At 49.3% G+C, this 25,777-nt stretch overlaps 1 protein-coding gene across 1 annotated transcript in view; it reads right to left on the reverse strand.

The window, feature by feature from the left end:
- The window catches only part of LOC134948145 (carboxyl-terminal PDZ ligand of neuronal nitric oxide synthase protein-like), a 257,545-nt gene that overhangs the window by 53,806 nt on the left and 177,962 nt on the right, over positions 1–25,777 (reverse strand). The window contains exons 4-5 of the mRNA XM_063935957.1: positions 23,904–23,962; positions 1,122–1,230 (exon numbers count right to left, since the gene is read on the reverse strand). Of these exons, the coding sequence (XP_063792027.1) occupies positions 1,122–1,230; positions 23,904–23,962 (168 nt within the window). The remainder of the gene's footprint in view (positions 1–1,121; positions 1,231–23,903; positions 23,963–25,777) is intronic.

The raw sequence follows: 25,777 nt of genomic DNA on the forward strand, positions 1-25,777 counted from the left end.
AGGAGCGGATTGGCTGGTACGTGGTCTCTCTCCAAGATTTGACACATATTCCCCATGATGTCATCAGAGCGCAGAATTGTGGGTTCAAGGTGAGGGAAAGAGGACGTTCTTGGTAACCAGGGAATAAGTTTACAGATACTTCGCTCAATACCATTCTTTATATTCACATTAACAAGCAGAAGTGCAAAAGTACCATATACAAGGTGGGCGACGCGGGTGCTTCCAGCGTTCACAGCGCTCAAATAGCTCAGCGCCGATACCGTGACGTGAATGGCGAAGTCTCCACCCCGTCACATGGGAGTGAGAACGCTGCGTGTTATAAGCAGTGGGCCCTCCCACTACAGAGATCCCTATGAGAACGGCTATTCTGTATTATAATTTATAGTCGCTATTTTAAGGTTAGGCGACATGACACACAACCCTTCTTATGTTTTTGTATTATTTCTTTAATCAGGATCAGCCCGAGGTGTATTTACGGCTCTGGGTCGGGGCAGGTCTGCAGAACGGATCAATAAGCTGTATAATATCTACAGAGGACTTTGCCAATTCTGGGGAAGCGACAGTAAAAGGAAGGAGACATGAAATCACCCTCTGTCCCCTCTGGCTGAGACGCAGGAGCCTCAGGCTCAGTTAGAGGGAAATACAGCTCGAAGGTAAAAATTTGCACCTCGGCAAAACCATTTAGCACCTTAGTAGGGGGGCAAATCTAAAAACGGGCAAATTTGGAGTTGGGAGGGGTGGTACACACGAGCCAATTCACAACTGCAATGTAATAATAATACAGCTGCACGGTATCTGCGTGTTACATAGAACATCCAGGACTAGCGTAACTGCATGAAGAGAAAATACCATTTACACCCCTTGCAACGTAGCTTGGGTTATGCGAGGGCAAATTTACACCTGTTATCGGGATGTAGTGCGCCCTAACTCTCAATGAGACGCACACTATAGAGGAGAGAGGGAGGATGATGCATAATCCGGACCTGTACTGGCACATACCCCCCTATGTGTGACAGGTGAAGGCAGTGAATTGACAGTAAGTGAACGTTAACCCGCTGGAGCACGGCTGCATCTGTAGTAAGAGCAGAAGGGGGCAAGTTGGTGTCTTGAGATGCACTCACCTTCTTTTTCGACTTGAAGACATTGCATTTGAAGGTATTGCTCGCCCCATCCCGGGCGATATAACTGAATATCTTCAGGTCTTGGGAGTCGTGCGATACGTAAAATATTCTACGGGAGGATGAAAAAGCAGTTCAGTCCATTAGATTAATGTCCCAGATATTATTCACAGTTAGGGCAAATGAGCGAACGGAATTTTTGACATGAATATTCAGCACCGCTTGGAAGGGGGAAGGTGGAAATTAAACATTCATTATACCTCTTGGCCAGGCTGGAAGTAGAGAACGAGGAAGCGGGAGAGGAAGAGTATTAAACTATTGTGTGATATTCCGCTGGCAGACGGGACCCAGCGAGACCAGCCTGCCAATGAAAGCCTGATAATATGCCATCATAAATTTGCATTCCTCTTACACATAATAGCTAGATAGGATCTGCCCTCTGTCATGGCACTACAATACAATTAATGGAGCCAGTAAATCATTCTGTCCCTTAGGAACATCAGCTCGGCCTAATGGAATCAGCACTTTTGTGCTCAAGAACTAGGAGGTGACTGCAACAGATCCCCCCCCCCCCCCCCCCAAACAATGCAACGCAGGGAGGGAGAGGAACTATAGGGCAACAATTCCAGACACTGAGGAAAGGGACGATTTGTACTTTAATAATTGTTTCCTTACTACTGGGAAGAGACTGGATGAAGTGGGGAAATAGCCCCAGGCACAGCTTATCCGCGATCACTCTCTCCTTCGCACACAAGGTTCCTTGCACAGAGAAGCATCTAGCCTAGGGGTGGGCAACAGGCGGCCCGCGGGCCGGATGCGGCCCGCAGACAGATCCTGCCTGGCCCGCTGTGCCCCACCAGAGTGCAATGACAAGCAGCCCGACATGCCGCTTGTCATTGCACTGCTCTCAGACGCGGCGCCGCGGAGGAAATCCCGGTCACGTCACAGGGTCAGCTGACCGGGATTTCCTCTGTTATCATGCGCTGGGTGGCACGGGGGGCGGGCACTGCAGTGAGCAGGAGCGGCGGCCGAGAAGCGGCGGCCAGTGAGGAGAGGAAGCGGCGGGCAGCGAGCGGGAGCAGGAGAGGCCACATCAGCAGTGACTCCGGCCGGCAGCAGCGCAGATCATCGGACAGCGGGGATTGTCTGCCACTGTGACAAACAGGTAAACCCCCTGTCCAGCCAGCCCCTGGATCACTGCTTGAGCTGCCATATAGGTTTAGGGGTGGGGAGGGAGGGGAGTTAAAAACGGCAATAATAAGATTTTACTTACCGATAAATCTATTTCTCGTAGTCCGTAGTGGATGCTAGGGACTCCGTCAGGACCATGGGGAATAGCGGCTCCGCAGGAGAAGGGGCACAAAAAGTAAGCTTTTAGGATCACATGGTGTGTACTGGCTCCTCCCCCTATGACCCTCCTCCAAGCCTCAGTTAGGTACTGTGCCCGGACGAGCGTACACAATAAGGAAGGATCTTGAATCCCGGGTAAGACTCATACCAGCCACACCAATCACACCGTACAACCTGTGATTTGAACCCAGTTAACAGTATGATAACAACGAAGGAGCCTCTGAAAAGATGGCCCACAACAATAACAACCCGATTTTTGTAACAATAATTATGTACAAGTAATGCAGACAATCCGCACTTGGGATGGGCGCCCAGCATCCACTACGGACTATGAGAAATAGATTTATCGGTAAGTAAAATCTTATTTTCTCTAACGTCCTAGTGGATGCTGGGGACTCCGTCAGGACCATGGGGATTATACAAAAGCTCCCAAACGGGCGGGAGAGTGCGGATGACTCTGCAGCACCGAATGAGAGAAACTCCAGGTCCTCCTCAGCCAGGGTATCAAATTTGTAGAATTTTACAAACGTGTTCCCCCCTGACCACGTAGCTGCTCGGCAAAGTTGTAAAGCCGAGACCCCTCGGGCAGCCGCCCAAGATGAGCCCACCTTCCTTGTGGAATGGGCATTTACAGATTTTGGCTGTGGCAGGCCTGCCACAGAATGTGCAAGCTGAATTGTACTACAAATCCAACGAGCAATAGTCTGCTTAGAAGCAGGAGCACCCAGCTTTTTGGGTGCATACAATATAAACAGCAAGTCAGACTTTCTGACTCCAGCCGTCCTGGAATTATATATATATATATATATATATATATATATATATTTATTTTCAGGGCCCTGACAACGTCTAGCAACTTGGAGTCCTCCAAGTCCCTAGTAGCCGCAGGCACCACAATAGGTTGTTTCAGGTGAAACGCTGACACCACCTTAGGAAGAAACTGGGGACAAGTCCGCAGTTCTGCCCTGTCCGAATGGAAAATCAAATATGGGCTTTTGTAAGACAAAGCCGCCAATTCTGACAATCGCCTGGCCGAGGCCAGGGCCAACAGCATGGTCACTTTCCATGTGAGATATTTCAAATCCACAGATTTGAGCGGTTCAAACCAATATGATTTTAGGAATCCCAACACTACGTTGAGATTCCACGGTGCCACTGGAGGCACAAAAGGGGCTGTATATGCAATACTCCCTTGACAAACGTCTGGACTTCAGGAACCGAAGCCAATTCTTTCTGGAAGAAAATCTACAGGGCCGAAACTTGAACCTTAATGGACCCCAATTTGAGGCTCATAGACACTCCTGTTTGCAGGAAGTGCAGAAATCGACCTAGTTGAAATTTCTTCGTGGGGCCTTCCTGGCCTCACCCACGCAACATATTTTCACCACATGTGGTGATAACGTTGTGCGGTCACCTCCTTCCTGGCTTTGACCAGGGTAGGAATGACCTCTTCCGGAATGCCTTTTTCCCTTAGGATCCGGCGTTCAACCGCCATGCCGTCAAACGCAGCCGCGGTAAGTCTTGGAACAGACATGGTACTTGCTGAAGCAAGTCCCTTCTTAGCTCCCGAGGCCATTAGTCCTCTGTGAGCATCTCTTGAAGTTCCGGGTACCAAGTCCCTCTTGGCCAATCCGGAGCCACGAGTATAGTTCTTACTCCTCTACGTCTTATAATTCTCAATACCTTGGTTATGAGAAGCAGAGGAGGGAACACATACACCGACTGTTACACCCACGGTGTTACCAGGACGTCCACAGCTATCGCCTGAAGGTCTCGTGACCTGGCGCAATACCTGTCCCGTTTTTTGTTCGGGCGGGACGCCATCATGTCCACCTTTGGTCTTTCCCAACGGTTCACAATCATGCGGAAAACTTCCCGATGAAGTTCCCACTCTCCCGGGTGGAGGTCGTGCCTGCTGAGGAAGTCTGCTTCCCAGTCGTCCACTCCCGGAATGAACACTGCTGACAGTGCTATCACATGATTTTCCGCCTAGCGAAAAATCCTTGCAGTTTTGCCACTGCCCTCCTGCTTCTTGTGCCGCCCTTTCTGTTTACGTGGGCGACTGCCGTGATGTTATCCCACTGGATCAATACCGGCTGACCTTGAAGCAGAGGTCTTGCTAAGCTTAGAGCATTATAAATTTGCTCTTAGCTCAGTATATTTATGTGGAGAGAATTCTCCAGACTTAATCACACTCCCTGGAAATTTTTTCCCTGTGTGACTGCTCCCCAGCCTCTCAGGCTGGCCTCCGTGGTCACCAGCATCCAATCCTGAATGCCGAATCTGCGGCCCTCTAGAAGATGAGCACTCTGTAATCACCACAGGAGAGACACCCTTGTCCTTGGATATAGGGTTATCCGCTGATGCATCTGAAGATGCGATCCGGACCATTTTTCCAGCAGATCCCACTGAAGAGTTCTTGCGTGAAATCTGCCGAATGGAATCGCTTCGTAATAAGCCACCATTTTTACCAGGACTCTTGTGCAATGATGCACTGACACTTTTCCTGGTTTTAGGAGGATCCCGATTAGCTCGGATAACTCCCTGGCTTTCTCCTCTGGGAGAAACACCTTTTTCTGGACTGTGTCCAGAATCATCCCTAGGACCAGCAGACGTGTCGTCGGAACAACTGCGGTTTTGGAATATTTAGAATCCACCCGTGCTGTCGTAGAACTACTTGAGATAGTGCTACTCCGACCTCCAACTGTTCTCTGGACCTTGTTCATATCAGGAGGTCGTCCATTTTCTTTGAAGACGAATCCTCATTTCGGTCATTACCTTGGTAAGGACCCGGGGTGCCTTGGACAATCCAACGGCATCGTCTGAAACTGATAGTGACAGTTCTGTACCACGAACCTGAGGTACCCTTGGTGAGAAAGGCAAATTTTGGGACATGGAGGTAAGCATCCCTGATGTCCCGGGACACCATATAGTCCCCTACTTCCCGGTTCGCTATCACTGCTCTGAGTGACTGCATCTGGATTTGAACCTTTGTAAGTGTTCAAATATTTCAGATTTAGAATAGGTCTCACCTAGCCTTCTGGCTTCAGTACCACCATATTAGTGTGGAATAATACCCCTTTCCTTGTTGTAGGAGGGGTAATTTTATTATCACCTGCTGGGAATACAGCTTGTGAATTGTTTTCAATACTGCCTCCCTGTCGGAGGGAGACATTGGTACAGCAGACTACAGGAACCTGCGAGGGGGAAACGTCTCGACATTCCAATCTGTACCCCTTGGATACTACTTGTAGGATCCAGGGGTCCTGTACGGTCCCAGCGTCATGCTGAGAACTTGGTAGAAGCGGTGGAGGGCTTCTGTTCCTGGGAATGGGCTGCCTGCTGCAGTCTTCTTCCCTTTCCTCTATCCCTGGGCAGATATGACTCTTATAGGGACGAAAGGACTGAGGCTGAAAAGACGGTGTCTTTTTCTGCAGAGATGTGACTTAGGGTAAAAAACGGTGGATTTTCCAGCAGTTGCCGTGGCCACCAGGTCCCATGGGCCGACCCCAAATAATTCCTCCCCTTTATACGGCAATACATCTTTGTGCCGTTTGGAATCTGCATCACCTGACCACTGTCGTGTCCATAAACATCTTCTTGCAGATATGGACATCGCATTTACTCTTGATGCCAGAGTGCAAATATCCCTCTGCGCATCTCGCATATATAGAAATGCATCCTTTAAATGCTCTATAGTCAATAAAATACTGTCCCTGTCAAGGGTATCAATATTTTTAGTCAGGGAATCCGACCAAGCCACCTCAGCTCTGCACATCCAGGCTGAGGCGATCGCTGGTCGTAGTATAACACCAGCATGTGTGTGTGTATACTTTTTAGGATATTTTCCAGCCTCCTATCAGCTGGCTCCTTAAGTACGGCCCTATCTGTAGATGGTACCGCCACTTGTTCTGATAATCATGTGAGCGCCTTATCCACCCTAAGGGGTGTTTCCCAACGCGCCCTAACTTCTGGCGGGAAAGGGTATACCGCCAATAATTTTCTATCGGGGGAAACCCACGCATCATCACACACTTCATTTAATTTATCTGATTCAGGAAAAACTACAGGTAGTTTTTTCACATCCCACATAATACCCTTTTTTGTGGTACTTGTAGTATCAGAAATATGTAACACCTCCTTCATTGCCCTTAACGTGTGGCCCTAAAGGAAAATACGTTTGTTTCTTCACCGTCGACACTGAAATCAGTGTCCGTGTCTGGGTCTGTGTCGACCGACTGAGGTAAATGGGCGTTTTACAGCCCCTGACGGTGTTTGAGACGCCTGGACAGGTACTAATTTGTTCGCCGGCCGTCTCATGTCGTCAACCGGCTTGCAGCGTGTTGACATTATCACGTAATTCCATAAATAAGCCATCCATTCCGGTGTCGACTCCCTAGAGAGTGATATCACCATTACAGGCAATTTGCTCCGCCTCCTCACCAACATTTTCCTCATACATGTCGACACACACGTACCGAATTACAGCACACACATAGGGAATGCTCTGATAGAGGACAGGACCCACTAGCCCTTTGGGGAGACAGAGGGAGAGTTTGCCAGCACACACCAAAACGCTATAATTATACAGGGACAACCTTTATATAAGTGTTCCTCCCTTATAGCATTTTAATATATATTCATATCGCCAAATCAGTGCCCCCCCTCTCTGTTTTAACCCTGTTTCTGTAGTGCAGTGCAGGGGAGAGCATGGGAGCCTTCCCACCAGCATTTCTGTGAGGGAAAATGGCGCTGTGTGCTGAGGAGAATAGGCCCCGCCCCCTTTTCGGCGGGCTTCTTCTCCGGAGTCTGTGATATCTGGCAGGGGTTAAATACATCCATATAGCCTCAAGGGCTATATGTGATGTATTTTTCGCCATACAGGTATTATACATTGCTGCCCAGGGCGCCCCCCCCCGCGCCCTGCACCCTCCGTGACCGCTGTGTGAAGTGTGCTGACAACAATGGCGCACAGCTGCAGTGCTGTGCGCTACCTGATGAAGACTGAAAGTCTTCTGCCGCCTGGTTCCGGACCTCTTCAATCTTCAGCATCTGCAAGGGGGGTCGGCGGCGCGGCTCCGGGACGAACCCCAGGGCGAGACCTGTGTTCCGACTCCCTCTGGAGCTAATGGTGTCCAGTAGCCTAAGAAGCCAATCCATCCTGCACGCAGGTGAGTTCACTTCTCTCCCCTAAGTCCCTCGATGCAGTGAGCCTGTTGCCAGCAGGACTCACTGAAAATAAAGAACCTAAAAACTTTTTCTAAGCAACTCTTTAAGAGAGCCACCTAGATTGCACCCTGCTCGGACGGGCACAAAAACCTAACTGGGGCTTGGAGGAGGGTCATAGGGGGAGGAGCCAGTACACACCATGTGATCCTAAAAGCTTACTTTTTGTGCCCTGTCTCCTGCGGAGCCGCTATTCCCCATGGTCCTGACGGAGTCCCCAGCATCCACTAGGACGTTAGAGAAATGGGTTTAGGGGAGGAGGGGGGGAAGGGGGGTAGGGACTGTCTGCCGTAATGTGTAAAAACGGGGGCCCTGTCTGCCGTAATGTGTAAAAACGGGGGCGCTGTCTGCCGTAATTATAAAAACGGGGGCGCTGTCTGCCGTAATTATAAAAACGGGGGCGCTGTCTGCCGTAATTATAAAAACGGGGGCGATGTCTGCCGTAATGTGTAAAAACGGGGGCGATGTCTGCCGTAATGTGTAAAAAGAGGGGACGCTGTCTGCCGTAATGTGTAAAGAGGGGACGCTGTCTGCCGTAGTGTGTAAAAACGGGGGCGCTGTCTGCCGTAGTGTGTAAAAACGGGGGCGCTGTCTGCCGTAATGTGTAAAAACGGGGACGCTGTCTGCCATAATTATAAAAACGGGGGCGCTGTCTGTCGTAATGTGTAAAAAGGGGACGCTGTCTGTCGTAATGTGTAAAAAGGGGGACGCTGTCTGCCGTAATGTGTAAAAAGGGCACGCTGTCTGCCGTAATGTGTAAAAAGGGCACGCTGTCTGCCGTAATGTGTAAAAAGGGCACGCTGTCTGCCGTAATGTGTAAAAAGGGGACGCTATCTGCTGTAATGTGTAAAAAGGGGGACGCTGTCTGCCGTAATGTGTAAAAAGGGGGACGCTGTCTGCCGTAATGTGTAAAAAGGGGGACGCTGTCTGTCGTAATGTGTAAAAAGGGGACGCTGTCTGCCGTAATGTGTAAAAAGGGCACGCTGTCTGCCGTAATGTGTAAAAAGGGCACGCTGTCTGCCGTAATGTGTAAAAAGGGCACGCTGTCTGCCGTAATGTGTAAAAAGGGCACGCTGTCTGCCGTAATGTGTAAAAAGGGCACGCTGTCTGCCGTAATGTGTAAAAAGGGCACGCTGTCTGCCGTAATGTGTAAAAAGGGCACGCTGTCTGCCGTAATGTGTAAAAAGGGCACGCTGTCTGCCGTAATGTGTAAAAAGGGCACGCTGTCTGCCGTAATGTGTAAAAAGGGATCTCTTTTTGAGTATTTTGTGTGTGGCCCTTGAATATTCGCTGGAAGTGTTAAGCGGCCCCCCAGCTGAAATAATTGCCCACCCCTGATCTAGCCGTAGATAGTCCCTTGCACAAGTCATATAGCCTGCAGTCGGCAATTTTCTAGGCTCTTCCTATTGGTAGAAAGTTGCCCAGTCTCTGTAGGATGAGCGGTGATTCTCCCAGTACTTGTATGGACCTGCTTCACCACCTTTGTGCGGCAAAACAGGGTCCCTGCATTGGCGCAATGTATTATTGTGTTTTTTTGCCGTAGAGGGAGAGTGTTAATTGACCTGACTGCCTAAGGCATAACGCCCTGATCATATTACATACTTCTCCACATTAGTACATGGTGAGAAGCGATATTTGCAGCACATAAAAAAGCACAGATATCACTATACACCATAACGCTGCTTCACACTTCAAGCCCTGCATTTCTCGCTGCTGCTGCCGCCCTACTGGCCTGCAGTTGCAGACCACATGGGATTTGCCTGGCTGCCAGGCGATCCTGTTCAACTGTTCTAGTCTAACCTGAGACTTCTAACTAGTGTAATCATAGATAAAATTAGTTGGCTTGAAACACAGTAGCAAATGGCTCATGTGTTAAGTGTCTGACTGTGGTGCATGAGGTGTGGCGTTTGAGTGCCATGTATGGAGTACTGTCCATTATATGTTTTAATAACGGGAATTGACCATACACACATATATACATATAGGCGCAGATATTTAATACATCATTACAGATATCTCATAAGTAGAGTGTCTGACTACAGTGCAGGAGGTTTGGTGTTCAAACCCCTTACTTAGATTGGAGTGTTGTGTACTTTAATACAGGGGATCCAGTCAATGAGGGATATTATTAACACAATGTGAACACATACTATGTAATTATGGAGAGCTCGTCAATAAAATGTATTACTATTGTTTAGGTGGTAATGTCAAGTTCCTAACATCTATATTACCAGCAGACATTAGTCTTCAACAAATAGCAGTTATTCAGGCTAGGAAGATGAAACAAGTTACGGTGCAACACATTTAATTGTAGACATTTTTGTGTCGTTAAAGCTTCAAGCCAGCATGAGCGCAGCCTGTCAACCCGCTATAGTTGAACGCTACCAGAAATATTCTAGTTTATCTGAAACCAAAGCACATTCAGATACTAAGGAGACGCATAACTCAATGCAGAGGTCACGGCAGGGGCCTGTCGCAGTCTAAAATCAAGACACACAGGAGATAACAGATAAATCATTCTGACTTGCAGAACAGTCTGCAGCTCTGTTATATCCTAAAGGGATCTGCTGAGCTTCAGGCAAAACATCACCTGCAAGTCCACAGTCCTGATGCCACCACACACCCTGGGGGGGTTTTCTGCTCCAGGAAAGTGATGTGCAGTTGGGGGAGAGGGGGGTGGGGCGGACATTCGTGTTCAGCGTCTGATTAAAGGATTCCGCTAATCAACAAGTTTAGTTTTAATCAAAATTCAGCCATCAGTGGTTAGAATATCATCCAGTGTGGACACAGAAGCTTCTTGTAGACCATTCTAACTACTTTTTGTTTCTTCCTATACCTGCTCATCCAGCAGGGCAATACATTGCGTTAGGGCAGGGTGTTTTTGGCTGCCTCATTAGAACTATGGCGGTCAAATGGAGCAGACAAACTCGGTAGGCTATCAGCAATCCAGAGCCATATGAGTGGGTACCTTCAACGTCCTCCAACAACAGTACCTAGCGTCAACAGCGTTACAACCACCTCCCTCCGAAGTGTTTCCACTTGGAAAACGTTTTTCCGCTTCTCATACCACGCCCCAACTGGTGCCAGATCTGTAGGCTCTGCTCTGCAAATTTCCCTATTTGATATTCCAGGAGGATGAGGTGGTTTCTGAACCAAGACTAGGTTGCAATCCTTCTAGAGAAGAAGAGGTTTCTCTTCCCTTTAAGATGCCGGTCGAGTATTGAAGATCTAGTTCACAAGTTTAAGAAAAGGTATGATCATTCCGGACCTCCAAGATACCTACAAAAAAGGTTGGCCCGACTAAAAAAAATCAGTTACAACCAGGAGGATGACACTCAGTAAGTCTATATTGGAGAAGGACCACCCGCCCCTTCTGGCTTAAAGCCCTGTGGGCGGCGTGGGATGGAATGGATCTTTGGATGAGTTGATGCGGTAGCAGCCACTTGGCCTTTTGAGCTCATCTTTGTAAAACTCACAAGCTCAATGTGTTGCGACTAAAAAGGCCCGTTTTAGCTATCCGGCGCTGCAACACTGAGCCTAGCCACCCTGTGGGACACCCCCGTGGGTCCACGGAATGAAAGAGAAAAGTGGATTTTTGTACTTCACAGTAAATCCTTTTCTCGGTGCCCTATGGGACACCCTTCCTCTTCTGTTCACCTAGTCATAATGCCCCCCCAAAAATGAAAGTACCTTTGCACATCCAGGGGCAAGACGAAAAATACAGACAAAAAGACAGATAGCCAATCTCCGCCATGAAGTAAAAAATGTGCGGAGCAATTTTCACCTTAAAGATATATACAATAAAGATTATTTTAAAAAAACAAAACATTTAAATCACCAAATCAGCAGCAAACTAAAGGAATTCGGGATGGGGCACACATTAGTACATAATCAGCCAATTCGGTGAATTAGATAACAGACCACCAATGTTTCTGTTGAACAAGCCGCTATAATTAATCTCCTTAATAGCAGAATCTATAACCGGCATATCTGTGACTTCAGAGTGTATAATCCGGAACACAGGTTCCCCGAGAACTCTCCGGCAAGACAAGAGAGGCTCATACGTCTTGTTTCACCATCTTATAGCGGGGGCGCTCGTCTCCGACCCTCAGATTAGCGCAGCTACACGTGCATCGGCAGCTGTTTATGCAGCAGACAGCCCGGTGCGTTCGCCGTAACGTGCGACATTTATCGTACCGTACAAATAGATCAAGTTGCCCTAAAATAATATTATTTTCCCAGAATCTAGCCCCCAAAAAATAAGAATTTACTTACCGATAATTCTCTTTCTCATAGTCCGTAGTGGATGCTGGGAACTCCGTAAGGACCATGGGGAATAGCGGCTCCGCAGGAGACTGGGCACAAATAGAAAGCTTTAGTACTACCTGGTGTGCACTGGCTCCTCCCCCTATGACCCTCCTCCAAGCCTCAGTTAGGATACTGTGCCCGGACGAGCGTACACAATAAGGAAGGATTTTGAATCCCGGGTAAGACTCATACCAGCCACACCAATCACACCGTATAACTTGTGATCTGAACCCAGTTAACAGTATGATAAACAGAGGAGCCTCTAGAAAAGATGGCTCACTACAACAATAACCCGATTTAGTTAACAATAACTATGTACAAGTATTGCAGACAATCCGCACTTGGGATGGGCGCCCAGCATCCACTACGGACTATGAGAAATAGAATTATCGGTAAGTAAATTCTTATTTTCTCTGACGTCCTAGTGGATGCTGGGAACTCCGTAAGGACCATGGGGATTATACCAAAGCTCCCAAACGGGCGGGAGAGTGCGGATGACTCTGCAGCACCGAATGAGAGAACTCCAGGTCCTCCTCAGCCAGGGTATCAAATTTGTAGAATTTAGCAAACGTGTTTGCCCCTGACCAAGTAGCTGCTCGGCAAAGTTGTAAAGCCGAGACCCCTCGGGCGGCCGCCCAAGATGAGCCCACTTTCCGTGTGGAATGGGCTTTTACAGATTTTGGCTGTGGCAGGCCTGCCACAGAATGTGCAAGCTGAATTGTACTACAAATCCAACGAGCAATAGTCTGCTTAGAAGCAGGAGCACCCAGCTTGTTGGGTGCATACAGAATAAACAGCGAGTCAGATTTTCTGACTCCAGCCGTCCTGGAAACGTATATTTTCAGGGCCCTGACTACGTCCAGCAACTTGGAGTCCTCCAAGTCCCTAGTAGCCACAGGTACCACAATAGGCTGGTTCAGGTGAAACGCTGAAACCACCTTAGGGAGAAATTGAGGACGAGTCCTCAATTCTGCCCTATCCGTATGAAAAATTAGGTAAGGGCTTTTATAGGATAAAGCCGCCAATTCTGACACGCGCCTGGCTGAAGCCAGGGCCAATAGCATTACCACTTTCCATGTGAGATATTTTAAGTCCACAGTGGTGAGTGGTTCAAACCAATGTGATTTTAGGAACCCCAAAACCACATTGAGATCCCAAGGTGCCACTGGAGGCAGAAAAGGAGGCTGTATATGCAGCACCCCTTTGACAAACGTCTGAACTTCAGGAACTGAAGCCAGTTCTTTTTGGAAGAAGATCGACAGGGCCGAAATTTGAACCTTAATGGACCCTAATTTTAGGCCCATAGACAGTCCTGTTTGCAGGAAATGCAGGAAACGACCCAGTTGAAATTCCTCTGTAGGGGCCTTCCTGGCCTCGCACCACGCAACATATTTACGCCAAATACGGTGATAATGCTGCACGGTTACATCCTTCCTGGCTTTGATCAGGGTAGGGGTAGGGATGACTTCATCCGGAATGCCTTTTTCCTTCAGGATCCGGCGTTCAACCGCCATGCCGTCAAACGCAGCCGCGGTAAGTCTTGGAACAGACAGGGTCCCTGCTGGAGCAGGTCCCTTCGTAGAGGTAGAGGCCACGGGTCCTCCGTGAGCATCTCTTGAAGTTCCGGGTACCAAGTCCTTCTTGGCCAATCCGGAGCCACGAGTATAGTCCTTACTCCTCTCCTTCTTATGATTCTCAGTACCTTGGGTATGAGAGGCAGAAGAGGGAACACATACACTGACTGGTACACCCACGGTGTTACCAGAGCGTCCACCGCTATTGCCTGAGGGTCCCGTGACCTGGCGCAATACCTGTCTAGTTTTTTGTTGAGGCGTGACGCCATCATGTCCACCTTTGGTTTTTCCCAACGGTTCACAATCATGTGGGAAACTTCTGGGTGAAGTCCCCACTCTCCCAGGTGGAGGTCGTGCCTGCTGAGGAAGTCTGCTTCCCAGTTGTCCACTCCCGGAATGAACACTGCTGACAGTGCTATCACATGATTTTCCGCCCAGCGAAGAATCCTTGCAACTTCTGTCATTGCCCTCCTGCTTCTTGTGCCGCCCTGTCTGTTTACGTGGGCGACTGCCGTGATGTTGTCCGACTGGATCAGCACCGGCTGACCTTGAAGCAGAGGTCTTGCTAGGCTTAGAGCATTGTAGATGGCCCTTAGCTCCAGGATATTTATGTGAAGTGATGTCTCCAGGCTTGACCACAAGCCCTGGAAATTTCTTCCCTGTGTGACTGCTCCCCAGCCTCTCAGGCTGGCATCCGTGGTCACCAGGACCCAGTCCTGAATGCCGAATCTGCGGCCCTCTAGAAGATGAGCACTCTGCAACCACCACAGAAGAGACACCCTTGTCCTTGGGGACAGGGTTATCCGCTGATGCATCTGAAGATGCGATCCGGACCATTTGTCCAGCAGATCCCACTGGAACGTTCTTGCGTGGAATCTGCCGAATGGAATCGCTTCGTAGGAAGCTACCATCTTTCCCAGGACTCTTGTGCATTGATGCACTGAGACTTGCCCTGGTTTCAGGAGGTTTCTGACTAGGTCGGATAACTCCCTGGCTTTTTCTTCCGGAAGGAACACCTTTTTCTGGACTGTGTCCAGAATCATCCCTAGGAACAGAAGACGTGTTGTCGGAATCAGCTGCGATTTTGGGATATTTAGAATCCAGCCGTGCTGCCGTAGCACTACTTGAGATAGGGCTACTCCGACTACTAACTGTTCTCTGGATCTTGCTCTTATCAGGAGATCGTCCAAGTAAGGGATAATTAAAACACCTTTTCTTCGAAGAAGAATCATCATTTCGGCCATTACCTTGGTAAAGACCCGAGGTGCCGTGGATAATCCAAACGGCGTCGTCTGAAACTGATAGTGACAATTTTCTACCACAAACCTGAGGTACCCTTGATGAGAAGGGTAAATGGGGACATGGAGGTAGGCATCTTTGATGTCCAGAGACACCATATAGTCCCCCTCTTCCAGGTTCGCGATCACTGCCCTGAGTGACTCCATCTTGAATTTGAACCTCTGTATGTAAGTGTTCAAAGACTTCAGATTTAAAATTGGTCTCACCGAGCCGTCCGGCTTCGGTACCACAAACAGCGTGGAATAATACCCCTTCCCTTGTTGCAGGAGGGGTACCTTGATTATCACCTGCTGGGAATACAGCTTGTGAACTGCCTCCAATACTGCCTCCCTGTCGGAGGGAGACGTTGGTAAAGCAGACTTCAGGAACCGGCGAGGGGGAGACGTCTCGAACTCCAATTTGTACCCCTGAGATACTACTTGCAGGATCCAGGGGTCCACTTGCGAGTGAGCCCACTGCGCGCTGAAATTCTTGAGACGGGCCCCCACCGTGCCTGAGTCCGCTTGTAAGGCCCCAGCGTCATGCTGAGGACTTGGCAGAAGCGGGGGAGGGCTTTTGTTCCTGGGAAGTGGCTGTCTGTTGCAGTCTTTTTCCCCTTCCTCTGCCCCGGGGCAGAAAAGAGGAACCTTTTGCCCGCTTGCCCTTATGGGGACGAAAGGACTGAGCCAGATAAGACGGCGTCTTTTTATGTTGAGAGGCTACCTGGGGTAAAAAATAAGAATTTACTTACCGATAATTCTATTTCTCATAGTCCGTAGTGGATGCTGGGAACTCCGTAAGGACCATGGGGAATAGCGGCTCCGCAGGAGACTGGGCACAAAAAGTAAAAGCTTTAGACTAGCTGGTGTGCACTGGCTCCTCCCCCTATGACCCTCCTCCAAGCCTCAGTTAAGATACTGTGCCCGGACGAGCGTACATAATAAGGAAGGATCTTGAATCCCGGGTAAGACTCATACCAGCAACACCAATCACACCGTACAACTCGTGATCTGAACCCAGTTAACAGTATGATAACCGTAGGAGCCTCTGAAAAGATGGCTTCCAACAATAAACAACCCGATTTGTTTGTAACAATAACTATATACAAGTATTGCAGACAATCCGCACTTGGGATGGGCGCCCAGCATCCACTACGGACTATGAGAAATAGAATTATCGGTAAGTAAATTCTTATTTTCTCTGACGTCCTAGTGGATGCTGGGAACTCCGTAAGGACCATGGGGATTATACCAAAGCTCCCAAACGGGCGGGAGAGTGCGGATGACTCTGCAGCACCGAATGAGAGAACTCCAGGTCCTCCTCAGCCAGGGTATCAAATTTGTAGAATTTAGCAAACGTGTTTGCCCCTGACCAAGTAGCTGCTCGGCAAAGGTGTAAAGCCGAGACCCCTCGGGCAGCCGCCCAAGATGAGCCCACCTTCCTTGTGGAATGGGCTTTTACAGATTTTGGCTGTGGCAGGCCTGCCACAGAATGTGCAAGTTGAATTGTACTACAAATCCAACGAGCAATCGTCTGCTTAGAAGCAGGAGCACCCAGCTTGTTGGGTGCATACAGTATAAACAGCGAGTCAGATTTTCTGACTCCAGCTGTCCTGGAAACATATATTTTCAGGGCCCTGACTACGTCCAGCAACTTGGAGTCCTCCAAGTCCCTAGTAGCCACAGGTACCACAATAGGTTGATTCATGTGAAACGCTGAAACCACCTTAGGGAGAAATTGAGGACGAGTCCTCAATTCCGCCCTATCCGAATGAAATATCAGGTAAGGGCTTTTATAGGATAAAGCCGCCAATTCTGATACGCGCCTGGCTGAAGCCAGGGCCAACAGCATTACCACTTTCCATGTGAGATATTTCAAATCCACTGTGGCAAGTGGTTTAAACCAATGTGATTTTAGGAACCCTAAAACTACATTGAGATCCCAAGGTGCCACTGGAGGCACAAAAGGAGGCTGTATATGCAGGACCCCTTTGACAAACGCCTGAACTTCAGGCACTGAAGCCAGTTATTTCTGGAAGAAGATCGACAGGGCCGAAATTTGAACCTTAATGGATCCTAATTTTAGGCCCATAGACAATCCTGCTTGCAGGAAATGTAGGAAACGACCCAGTTGAAATTCCTCCGTAGGGGCCTTCTTGGCCTCACACCACGCAACATATTTTCGCCAAATACGATGATAATGTTTTGCAGTTACATCCTTCCTGGCCTTGATCAGGGTAGGGATGACTTCATCTGGAATGCCTTTTTCCTTCAGGATCCGGCGTTCAACCGCCATGCCGTCAAACGCAGCCGCGGTAAGTCTTGGAACAGACAAGGTCCCTGCTGGAGCAGGTCCTTCCTTAGAGGTAGAGGCCACGGGTCCTCCGTGAGCATCTCTTGCAGCTCCGGGTACCAAGTTCTTCTTGGCCAATCCGGAGCCACGAGTATCGTTCTTACTCCTCTCCTTCTTATGATTCTCAGTACTTTTGGTATGAGAGGAAGAGGAGGGAACACATATACCGACTGGAACACCCACGGAGTTACCAGAGCGTCCACCGCTATTGCCTGAGGGTCCCTTGACCTGGCGCAATATCTGTCCAGTTTCTTGTTGAGACGGGTCGCCATCATGTCCACCTTTGGTTTTTCCCAACGGTTTACAATCACTTGGAAGACTTCTGGATGAAGTCCCCACTCCCCCGGGTGGAGGTCGTGTCTGCTGAGGAAGTCTGCTTCCCAGTTGTCCACTCCCGGAATGAACACTGCTGACAGTGCTATCACATGATTTTCCGCCCAGCGGAGAATCCTTGCAGCTTCTGCCATTGCCCTCCTGCTTCTTGTGCCGCCCTGTCTGTTGACGTGGGCGACAGCCGTGATGTTGTCCGACTGGATCAATACCGGTTGACCCTGAAGCAGAGGCCTTGCTTGACTTAGGGCATTGTAAATGGCCCTTAGCTCTAGGATATTTATGTGAAGAGACGTTTCCATGCTTGACCACAAGCCCTGGAAATTTCTTCCCTGTGTGACTGCTCCCCAGCCTCTCAGGCTGGCATCCGTGGTTACCAGCATCCAATCCTGAATGCCGAATCTGCGGCCCTCTAGAAGATGAGCCTTCTGTAACCACCACAGGAGAGATACCCTTGTCCTTGGAGATAGGGTTATCCGCTGATGCATCTGAAGATGCGATCCGGACCATTTGTCCAGCAGATTCCACTGAAAAGTTCTTGCATGGAATCTTCCGAATGGAATCGCTTCGTAAGAAGCCACCATTTTTCCCAGGACTCTCGTGCACTGATGCACTGACACTTGTCCTGGTTTTAGGAGGTTCCTGACTAGCTCGGATAACTCCCTGGCCTTCTCCTCCGAGAGAAACACCTTTTTCTGGACTGTGTCCAGAATCATCCCTAGGAACAGTAGACGTGTTGTTGGAATCAGCTGTGATTTTGGGATATTTAGAATCCACCCGTGCTGACGTAGCACTACCTGAGATAGTGCTACTCCGACCTCTAACTGTTCCCTGGACCTTGCCCTTATCAGGAGATCGTCCAAGTAAGGGATAATTAATACGCCTTTTCTTCGAAGAAGAATCATCATTTCGGCCATTACCTTGGTAAAGACCCGTGGTGCCGTGGATAATCCAAACGGCAGCGTCTGAAACTGATAATGACAGTTTGTATCACAAACCTGAGGTACCCTTGGTGAGAAGGGTAGATTGGGACATGGAGATAAGCATCCTTGATGTCTAGAGATACCATATAGTCCCCTTCTTCCAGGTTCGCTATCACTGCTCTGAGTGACTCCATCTTGAATTTGAACCTTTTTATGTAAGTGTTCAAAGATTTTAGATTTAAAATTGGTCTCACCGAGCCGTCCGGCTTCGGTACCACAAACAGCGTGGAATAATACCCCTTTCCCTGTTGTAGTAGGGGTACCTTGATTATCACCTGCTGGGAATACAGCTTGTGAATAGCTTCCAATACTGCCTCCCTGTCGGAGGGAGACGTTGGTAGAGCAGACTTCAGGAACCGGCGAGGGGGAGACGTCTCGAATTCCAATTTGTACCCCTGTGACACTACCTGCAGGATCCAGGGGTCCACTTGCGAGTGAGCCCACTGCGCGCTGAAATTCTTGAGACGGCCCCCCACCGTGCCCGAGTCTGCTTGCAGAGCCCCAGCGTCATGCTGAGGACTTGGCAGAAGCGGGGGAGGGCTTCTGCTCCTGGGAAGAGGCTGCATGGTGCAGTCTTTTTCCCCTTCCTCTGCCCCGGGGCAGGAACGAGCGGCCTTTTTCCCTCTTGCCCTTATAGGGACGAAAGGACTGGGTTTGAAAAGACGGTGTCTTTTTCTGCTGAGAGGTGACCTGGGGTAAAAAGGTGGATTTTCCAGCCGTTGCTGTGGCCACCAGGTCCGATAGACCGACCCCAAATAACTCCTCCCCTTTATACGGCAATACTTCCATATGTCGTTTGGAATCCGCATCACCTGACCACTGTCGCGTCCATAACGTTCTTCTGGCAGAAATGGACATCGCACTTACTCTAGATGCCAGGGTGCAAATATCCCTCTGTGCATCTCGCATATATAGTAATGCATCCTTTAAATGCTCTATAGTTAATAATATACTGTCCCTATCCAGGGTATCAATATTTTCAGTCAGGGAATCCGACCAAGCCACTCCAGCGCTGCACATCCAGGCTGAGGCGATCGCTGGTCGCAGTATAACACCGGTATGTGTGTATATACCTTTTAAGATATTTTCCAGCCTTCTATCAGCTGGTTCCTTGAGAGCGGCCGTATCAGGAGACGGTAACGCCACTTGTTTTGATAAGCGTGTGAGCGCCTTATCTACCCTAGGGGGTGTTTCCCAACGTGCCCTAACCTCTGGCGGGAAAGGGTATAGTGCCAATAATTTGTTAGAAATCAGCAGTTTTTTTATCGGGGGAAACCCACGCTTTATCACACACCTCATTTAATTCATCTGACTCAGGAAAAACCACTGGTAGTTTTTTCACACCCCACATAATACCCTTTTTTGTGGTACTTGTAGTGTCAGAAATGTTCAATGCCTCCTTCATTGCCGTGATCATGTAACGTGTGGCCCTACTGGACATTACGTTTGTCTCGTCACCGTCGACACTGGATTCAGTATCCGTGTCAGGGTCTGTGTCGACCATCTGAGGTAACGGGCGTTTTAGCGCCCCTGACGGTGTCTGAGACGCCTGAACAGGCACTAATTGATTTGTCGGCTGTCTCATGTCGTCAACAGTTTTTTGCAAAGTGCTGACATTGTCACGTAATTCTTTAATTACTACCATCCAGTCAGGTGTCGACTCCCTAGGGGGTGACATCACTAACACAGGCAATTGCTCTGCTTCCACATCATTTTCCTCCTCATACATGTCGACACAATCGTACCGACACCCAGCACACACACAGGGAATGCTCTGATAGAGGACAGGACCCCACTAGCCCTTTGGGGAGACAGAGGGAGAGTTTGCCAGCACACACCAGAGCGCTATATATATACAGGGATAACCTTATATAAGTGTTACTCCCTGTTATAGCTGCTGTATTTATATATTAGCTGCCAATAGTGCCCCCCTCTCTGTTTTACCCTGTTTCTGTAGTGCAGGACTGCAGGGGAGAGTCAGGGAGCCGTCCTTCCAGCGGAGCTGTGAAAGAAAATGGCGCTTGTGTGCTGAGGAGAAAGGCTCCGCCCCCTTCACGGCGGCCTTTTCTCCCGCTTTTTTCAGAAAACTGGCAGGGGATAAATGCATCCATATAGCCCAGGAGCTATATGTGATGCATTTTTTTTAGCCATATAAGGTTTTTATATCGTTTTTATTGCGTCTCAGGGCGCTCCCCCCCAGCGTCCTGCACCCTCAGTGACCGGAGTGTGAAGTGTGCTGAGAGCAATGGCGCACAGCTGCAGTGCTGTGCGCTACCTTATCTGAAGACAGGAACGTCTTCTGCCGCCGCTTTCTCCGGACCTCTTCGCTCTTCTGGCTCTGTAAGGGGGCCGGCGGCGCGGCTCCGGGACCCATCCAGGCTGAACCTGTGATCGTCCCTCTGGAGCTAATGTCCAGTAGCCAAGAAGCCCAATCCACTCTGCAGTCAGGTGAGTTCGCTTCTTCTCCCCTTAGTCCCACGATGCAGTGAGCCTGTTGCCAGCAGGACTCACTGAAAATAAAAAACCTATTTAAACTTTTACTTCTAAGCAGCTCAGGAGAGCCACCTAGCTTGCACCCTTCTCGTTCGGGCACAAAAATATAACTGAGGCTTGGAGGAGGGTCATAGGGGGAGGAGCCAGTGCACACCAGCTAGTCTAAAGCTTTTACTTTTTGTGCCCAGTCTTCTGCGGAGCCGCTATTCCCCATGGTCCTTACGGAGTTCCCAGCATCCACTAGGACGTCAGAGAAATGTGGATTTCCCAGCAGTTGCCGTGGCCACCAGGTCCGATAGACCGACCCCAAATAACTCCTCCCCTTTATAAGGCAATATTTCCATATGCCGTTTAGAGTCCGCATCACCTGACCACTGTCGCGTCCATAATCCTCTTCTGGCAGAAATGGACAGCGCACTCACTCTTGAAGCCAGAGTGCAAATATCCCTCTGTGCATCTCGCATATATAGGAATGCATCCTTTAAATGCTCTATAGTCAACAATATACTGTCCCTATCCAGGGTATCAATATTTTCAGTCAGGGAATCCGACCAAGCTACCCCAGCGCTGCACATCCAGCGAGGCTGGTCGTAGTATAACACCAGTATGTGTGTATATACTTTTTAGGATATTTTCCAGTTTTCTGTCACCTGGTTCCTTGAGGGCGGCCGTATCCGGAGACGGTAACGCCACTTGTTTTGATAAGCGTGTGAGCGCTTTATCCTCTCTAGGGGGTGTTTCCCAACGCGCCCTAACCTCTGGCGGGAAAGGGTATAATCATTTAATTCGTCTGATTCAGGAAAAACTACGGGTATTTTTTTCACACCCCACATAATACCCTTTTTAGTGGTACTTGCAGTATCAGAAATGTTTAACACCTCTCTCATTGCCGTGATCATGTAACGTGTGGCCCTACTGGAAGCCACGTTGGTCTCCTCACCGTCGACACTGGAGTCAGTATCCGTGTCGACGTCAGTATCCACCACCTGAGGTAACGGCCTTTTTAGAGCCCCTGATGGTTTCTGAGACGCCTGGACAGGGACTAGCTGATTAGTCGGCTGTCTCATGTCATCAACCGTCTTTTGTAAGGAGCTGACACTGTCACGTAAATCCTTCCATACAGCCATCCACTCAGGTGTCGACTCCTTAGGGGGCGACATCTCTATTATAGGCAATTGCCCCGCCTCCACATCATTTTCCTCCTCATACATGTCGACACAAACGTACCGACACACAGCACACGCACAGGGAATGCTCTGATAGAGGACAGGACCCCACTAGCCCTTTGGGGAGACAGAGGGAGAGTATGCCAGCACACACCAGAGCGCTATATATAGATATAGGGACAACCTTATATAAGTGTTTCTCCCTTATAGCTGCTGTATTGTTAATATCCCGCCAATTAGTGCCCCCCTCTTTTTTACCCTGTTTCTGTAGTGCAGGACTGCAGGGGAGAGTCAGAGAGACGTCCTTCCAGCGGAGCTGTGAGGGAAAATGGCGCCTGTGTGCTGAGGAGATAGGCTCCGCCCCCTTCTCGGCGGCCTTTCTCCCGCTTTTTGTGAAAATCTGGCAGGGGTTAAAATTCATCCATATAGCCCAGGAGCTATATGTGATGTATTTTTAGCCAGCCAAGGTGTTTCTATTGCTGCTCAGGGCGCCCCCCCCTAGCGCCCTGCACCCTCAGTGACCGGAGTGTGAAGTGTGCTGAGAAGCAATGGAGCACAGCTGCAGTGCTGTGCGCTACCTTGTGGAAGACAGGATGTCTTCTGCCGCCGATTTGCCGGACTCTTCTTGCTTCTGGCTCTGTAAGGGGGCCGGCGGCGCGGCTCTGGGACCGAGCTCCAAGGCTGGGCCTGTGATCGGTCCCTCTGGGGCTAATGCTGTCCAGTAGCCAAGAAGCCCAATCCACTCTGCACGCAGGTGAGTTCGCTTCTTCTCCCCTTAGTCCCTCAATGCAGTGAGCCTGTTGCCAGCAGGTCTCACTGAAAATAAAAAACCTAAACTAAAACTTTCACTAAGAAGCTCAGGAGAGCCCCTAGTGTGCACCCTTCTCGTTCGGGCACAAAAATCTAACTGGAGGAGGGTCATAGGGGGAGGAGCCAGTGCACACCAGGTAGTACTAAAGCTTTCTATTTGTGCCCAGTCTCCTGCGGAGCCGCTATTCCCCATGGTCCTTACGGAGTTCCCAGCATCCACTAGGACGTCAGAGAAAAATCAGCCTTATTTTTGTACACACACCATACCGGTACCTACGCTTCCACGCAGCAATGTGTGTCCTCTTCTCGCACAGTCCCTCCCACTGTCCGCAGCAAACGTCGGCTCTCCCACACACCCGTGTTCTGGCAGCAATCCGGGTGTATGGCGTCGGTGGGCAGACAGTAAATGACAGCTGCGAGTCTTACAGCGCATGACGCCCTCTATGCTCTAACCGTGACGAAGGGTCTCTGCATTAATTATCTGAGATGTAAAAGATTGGTTCTGTCTGTGCAGAATGCTGGGCTCTCTGGTGCTGAAGTCATTACACAGATAAAGGCTACTACGCCATACAACATAAATGTCATGCACACCGTCAGCAGGAATATAGAGACACAGCGGCCAGTTATATAGGAAGGCGCCTCAAGTAATGAGCTGTTCCCTTCTCAGCTGACAAGAGTTTAATTACTCTGCATTCCAGTTCCTGGAAACGCTGCGCTCTCCTGCCGATCATCTGTATAATGGCGGGCGTCAGGGTGGCGCCCGGGACATCGATCACCTTGTATAATACAATAAATTATATACATATGTTCTGTATACGGCTCATCTACAGCTCCTCCTCTTGGAGCGCTGGTGGGGGCGCAGTGATAGGCAGGGGTGACATTCAGTGATCAGGCGCTGAGATTTGGGATTCTTACCTATACACGGGGTCATGCATCACCAGCATCTTGCTCTCATCCCAGGTCCATTCTTTCCTCTGCGGGACACAAACACAACCACGGTGATCACATATCTCTCCACATCAATAATCAGTGACATGGTGTGAGGAGGGGAATGGAGGCAGCAAGGTTCACAGCAGCACAGAGTGTATCAGGAGATGAGTGATGTGTCAGTGAGGACAGGGATGCATGTGACAGGGGCAGTGACATGATGTGAGGAGGGGAATGGAGGCAGCATGAAGCCACAGACTGAGAGTTATATAGTGGGAGGATCAGGGTCTCCAGCAGCACAGAGTATATCAGGAGATGAGTGATGTGTCAGTGAGGACAGGGCTGCATGTGACAGGGGCAGTGACATGATGTGAGGAGAGGAATGGAGGCAGCAGGAAGCCACATACAGTACTGGGAGTTATATAGTGGGAGGAGCAGGGTCCCCAGCAGCACAGAGTATATCAGGAGATGAGTGATGTGTCAGTGAGGACAGAGATGCATGTGACAGGGGCAGTGACATGATGTGAGGAGGGGAATGGAGGCAGCAGGAAGCCACAGACAGAGTTATATAGTGGGAGGAGCAGGGTCCCCAGCAGCACAGAGTATATCAGGAGATGAGTGATGTGTCAGTGAGGACAGGGCTGCATGTGACAGGGGCAGTGACATGATGTGAGGAGGGGAATGGAGGCAGCAGGAAGCCACAGACAGAGTTATATAGTGGGAGGAGCGGGGTCCAACAGCAGCACAGAGTATATCAGGAGATGAGGGATGTGTCAGTGAGGACAGGGCTGTATGTGACAGGGGCAGTAACATGATGTGAGGAGGGGAATGGAGGCAGCAGGAAGCCACAGACAGAGTTATATAGTGGGAGGAGCAGGGTCTCCAGCAGCACAGAGTATATCAGGAGGTGAGTGATGTGTCAGTGAGGACAGAGCTGCATGTGACAGGGGCAGTGACATGATGTGAGGAGGGGAATGGAGGCAGCAGGGAGCCACAGACTGAGAGTTATATAGCGGGAGGAGCAGGGTCCCCAGCAGCACAGAGTAAATCAGGAGATGAGCAGCAACATAATAATAGTTGTCTAGATCACTCCTGAGCTCCCCACACACACAAAAGTGTCTCCAGGTTATTCTACACAATACTGAAACCACTTCATGTCACACAAAGTTTTCAACATGTTTTGCCAAAATCTATACAAATATATGTGATAAACTGCTACTTGCTGTAGACAAGTTGTTTAGGTCATTATCCATTCAGCCTTCACATGTATACGAGTCAGAGACAACTATAAAGACGGCATTAAATGAGATTTATCGCTTTTCATCTTTTATTTTAAACAGATGATTGCACTGTACAAGAGCTTTCTTCACACCTTCAAAGCCTTCCAATCAATTACCCGGCGGCTGCCACCTCCACCGGCTGCGGCTTTGATGTGGCACCGGCAGTGCTTCCTTATAGCCTTGTGTAAAAGGTTCTGTATAATGACCTAGCAGAGTGGAGTCTGGCTAATAATGACTATTTTATTTATTAAGAAGACCAGACATTTAATTCTGTCATACCTTTAGAATAATGTACATGAGAGACGTTCTGCTGATCTTGGCACATAGATATAAAGCAGTAAGGTTACATACGCCGCTGCTCAGGATGCACATTGTAAAACAAGGACAAGATGACACATTTATGTCACCAGACTCCAGACACTTCAAACGGGTGAAACCTCTGATCTGAAGCCCAGGTGTCACCGTTTGCAATGTTTTCCTCATGCTTTTGATATTTCTGTAATATGCCGTCATCTCAACGGGGTTATTTATTATGCATGATCTCCAGAAACGTCATGCTTTCCTCCATTTCATCTTTGTGTC

Source organism: Pseudophryne corroboree, chromosome 8 (genome assembly GCF_028390025.1).
Source record: "Pseudophryne corroboree isolate aPseCor3 chromosome 8, aPseCor3.hap2, whole genome shotgun sequence".
Lineage (NCBI taxonomy): Eukaryota > Metazoa > Chordata > Amphibia > Anura > Myobatrachidae > Pseudophryne > Pseudophryne corroboree.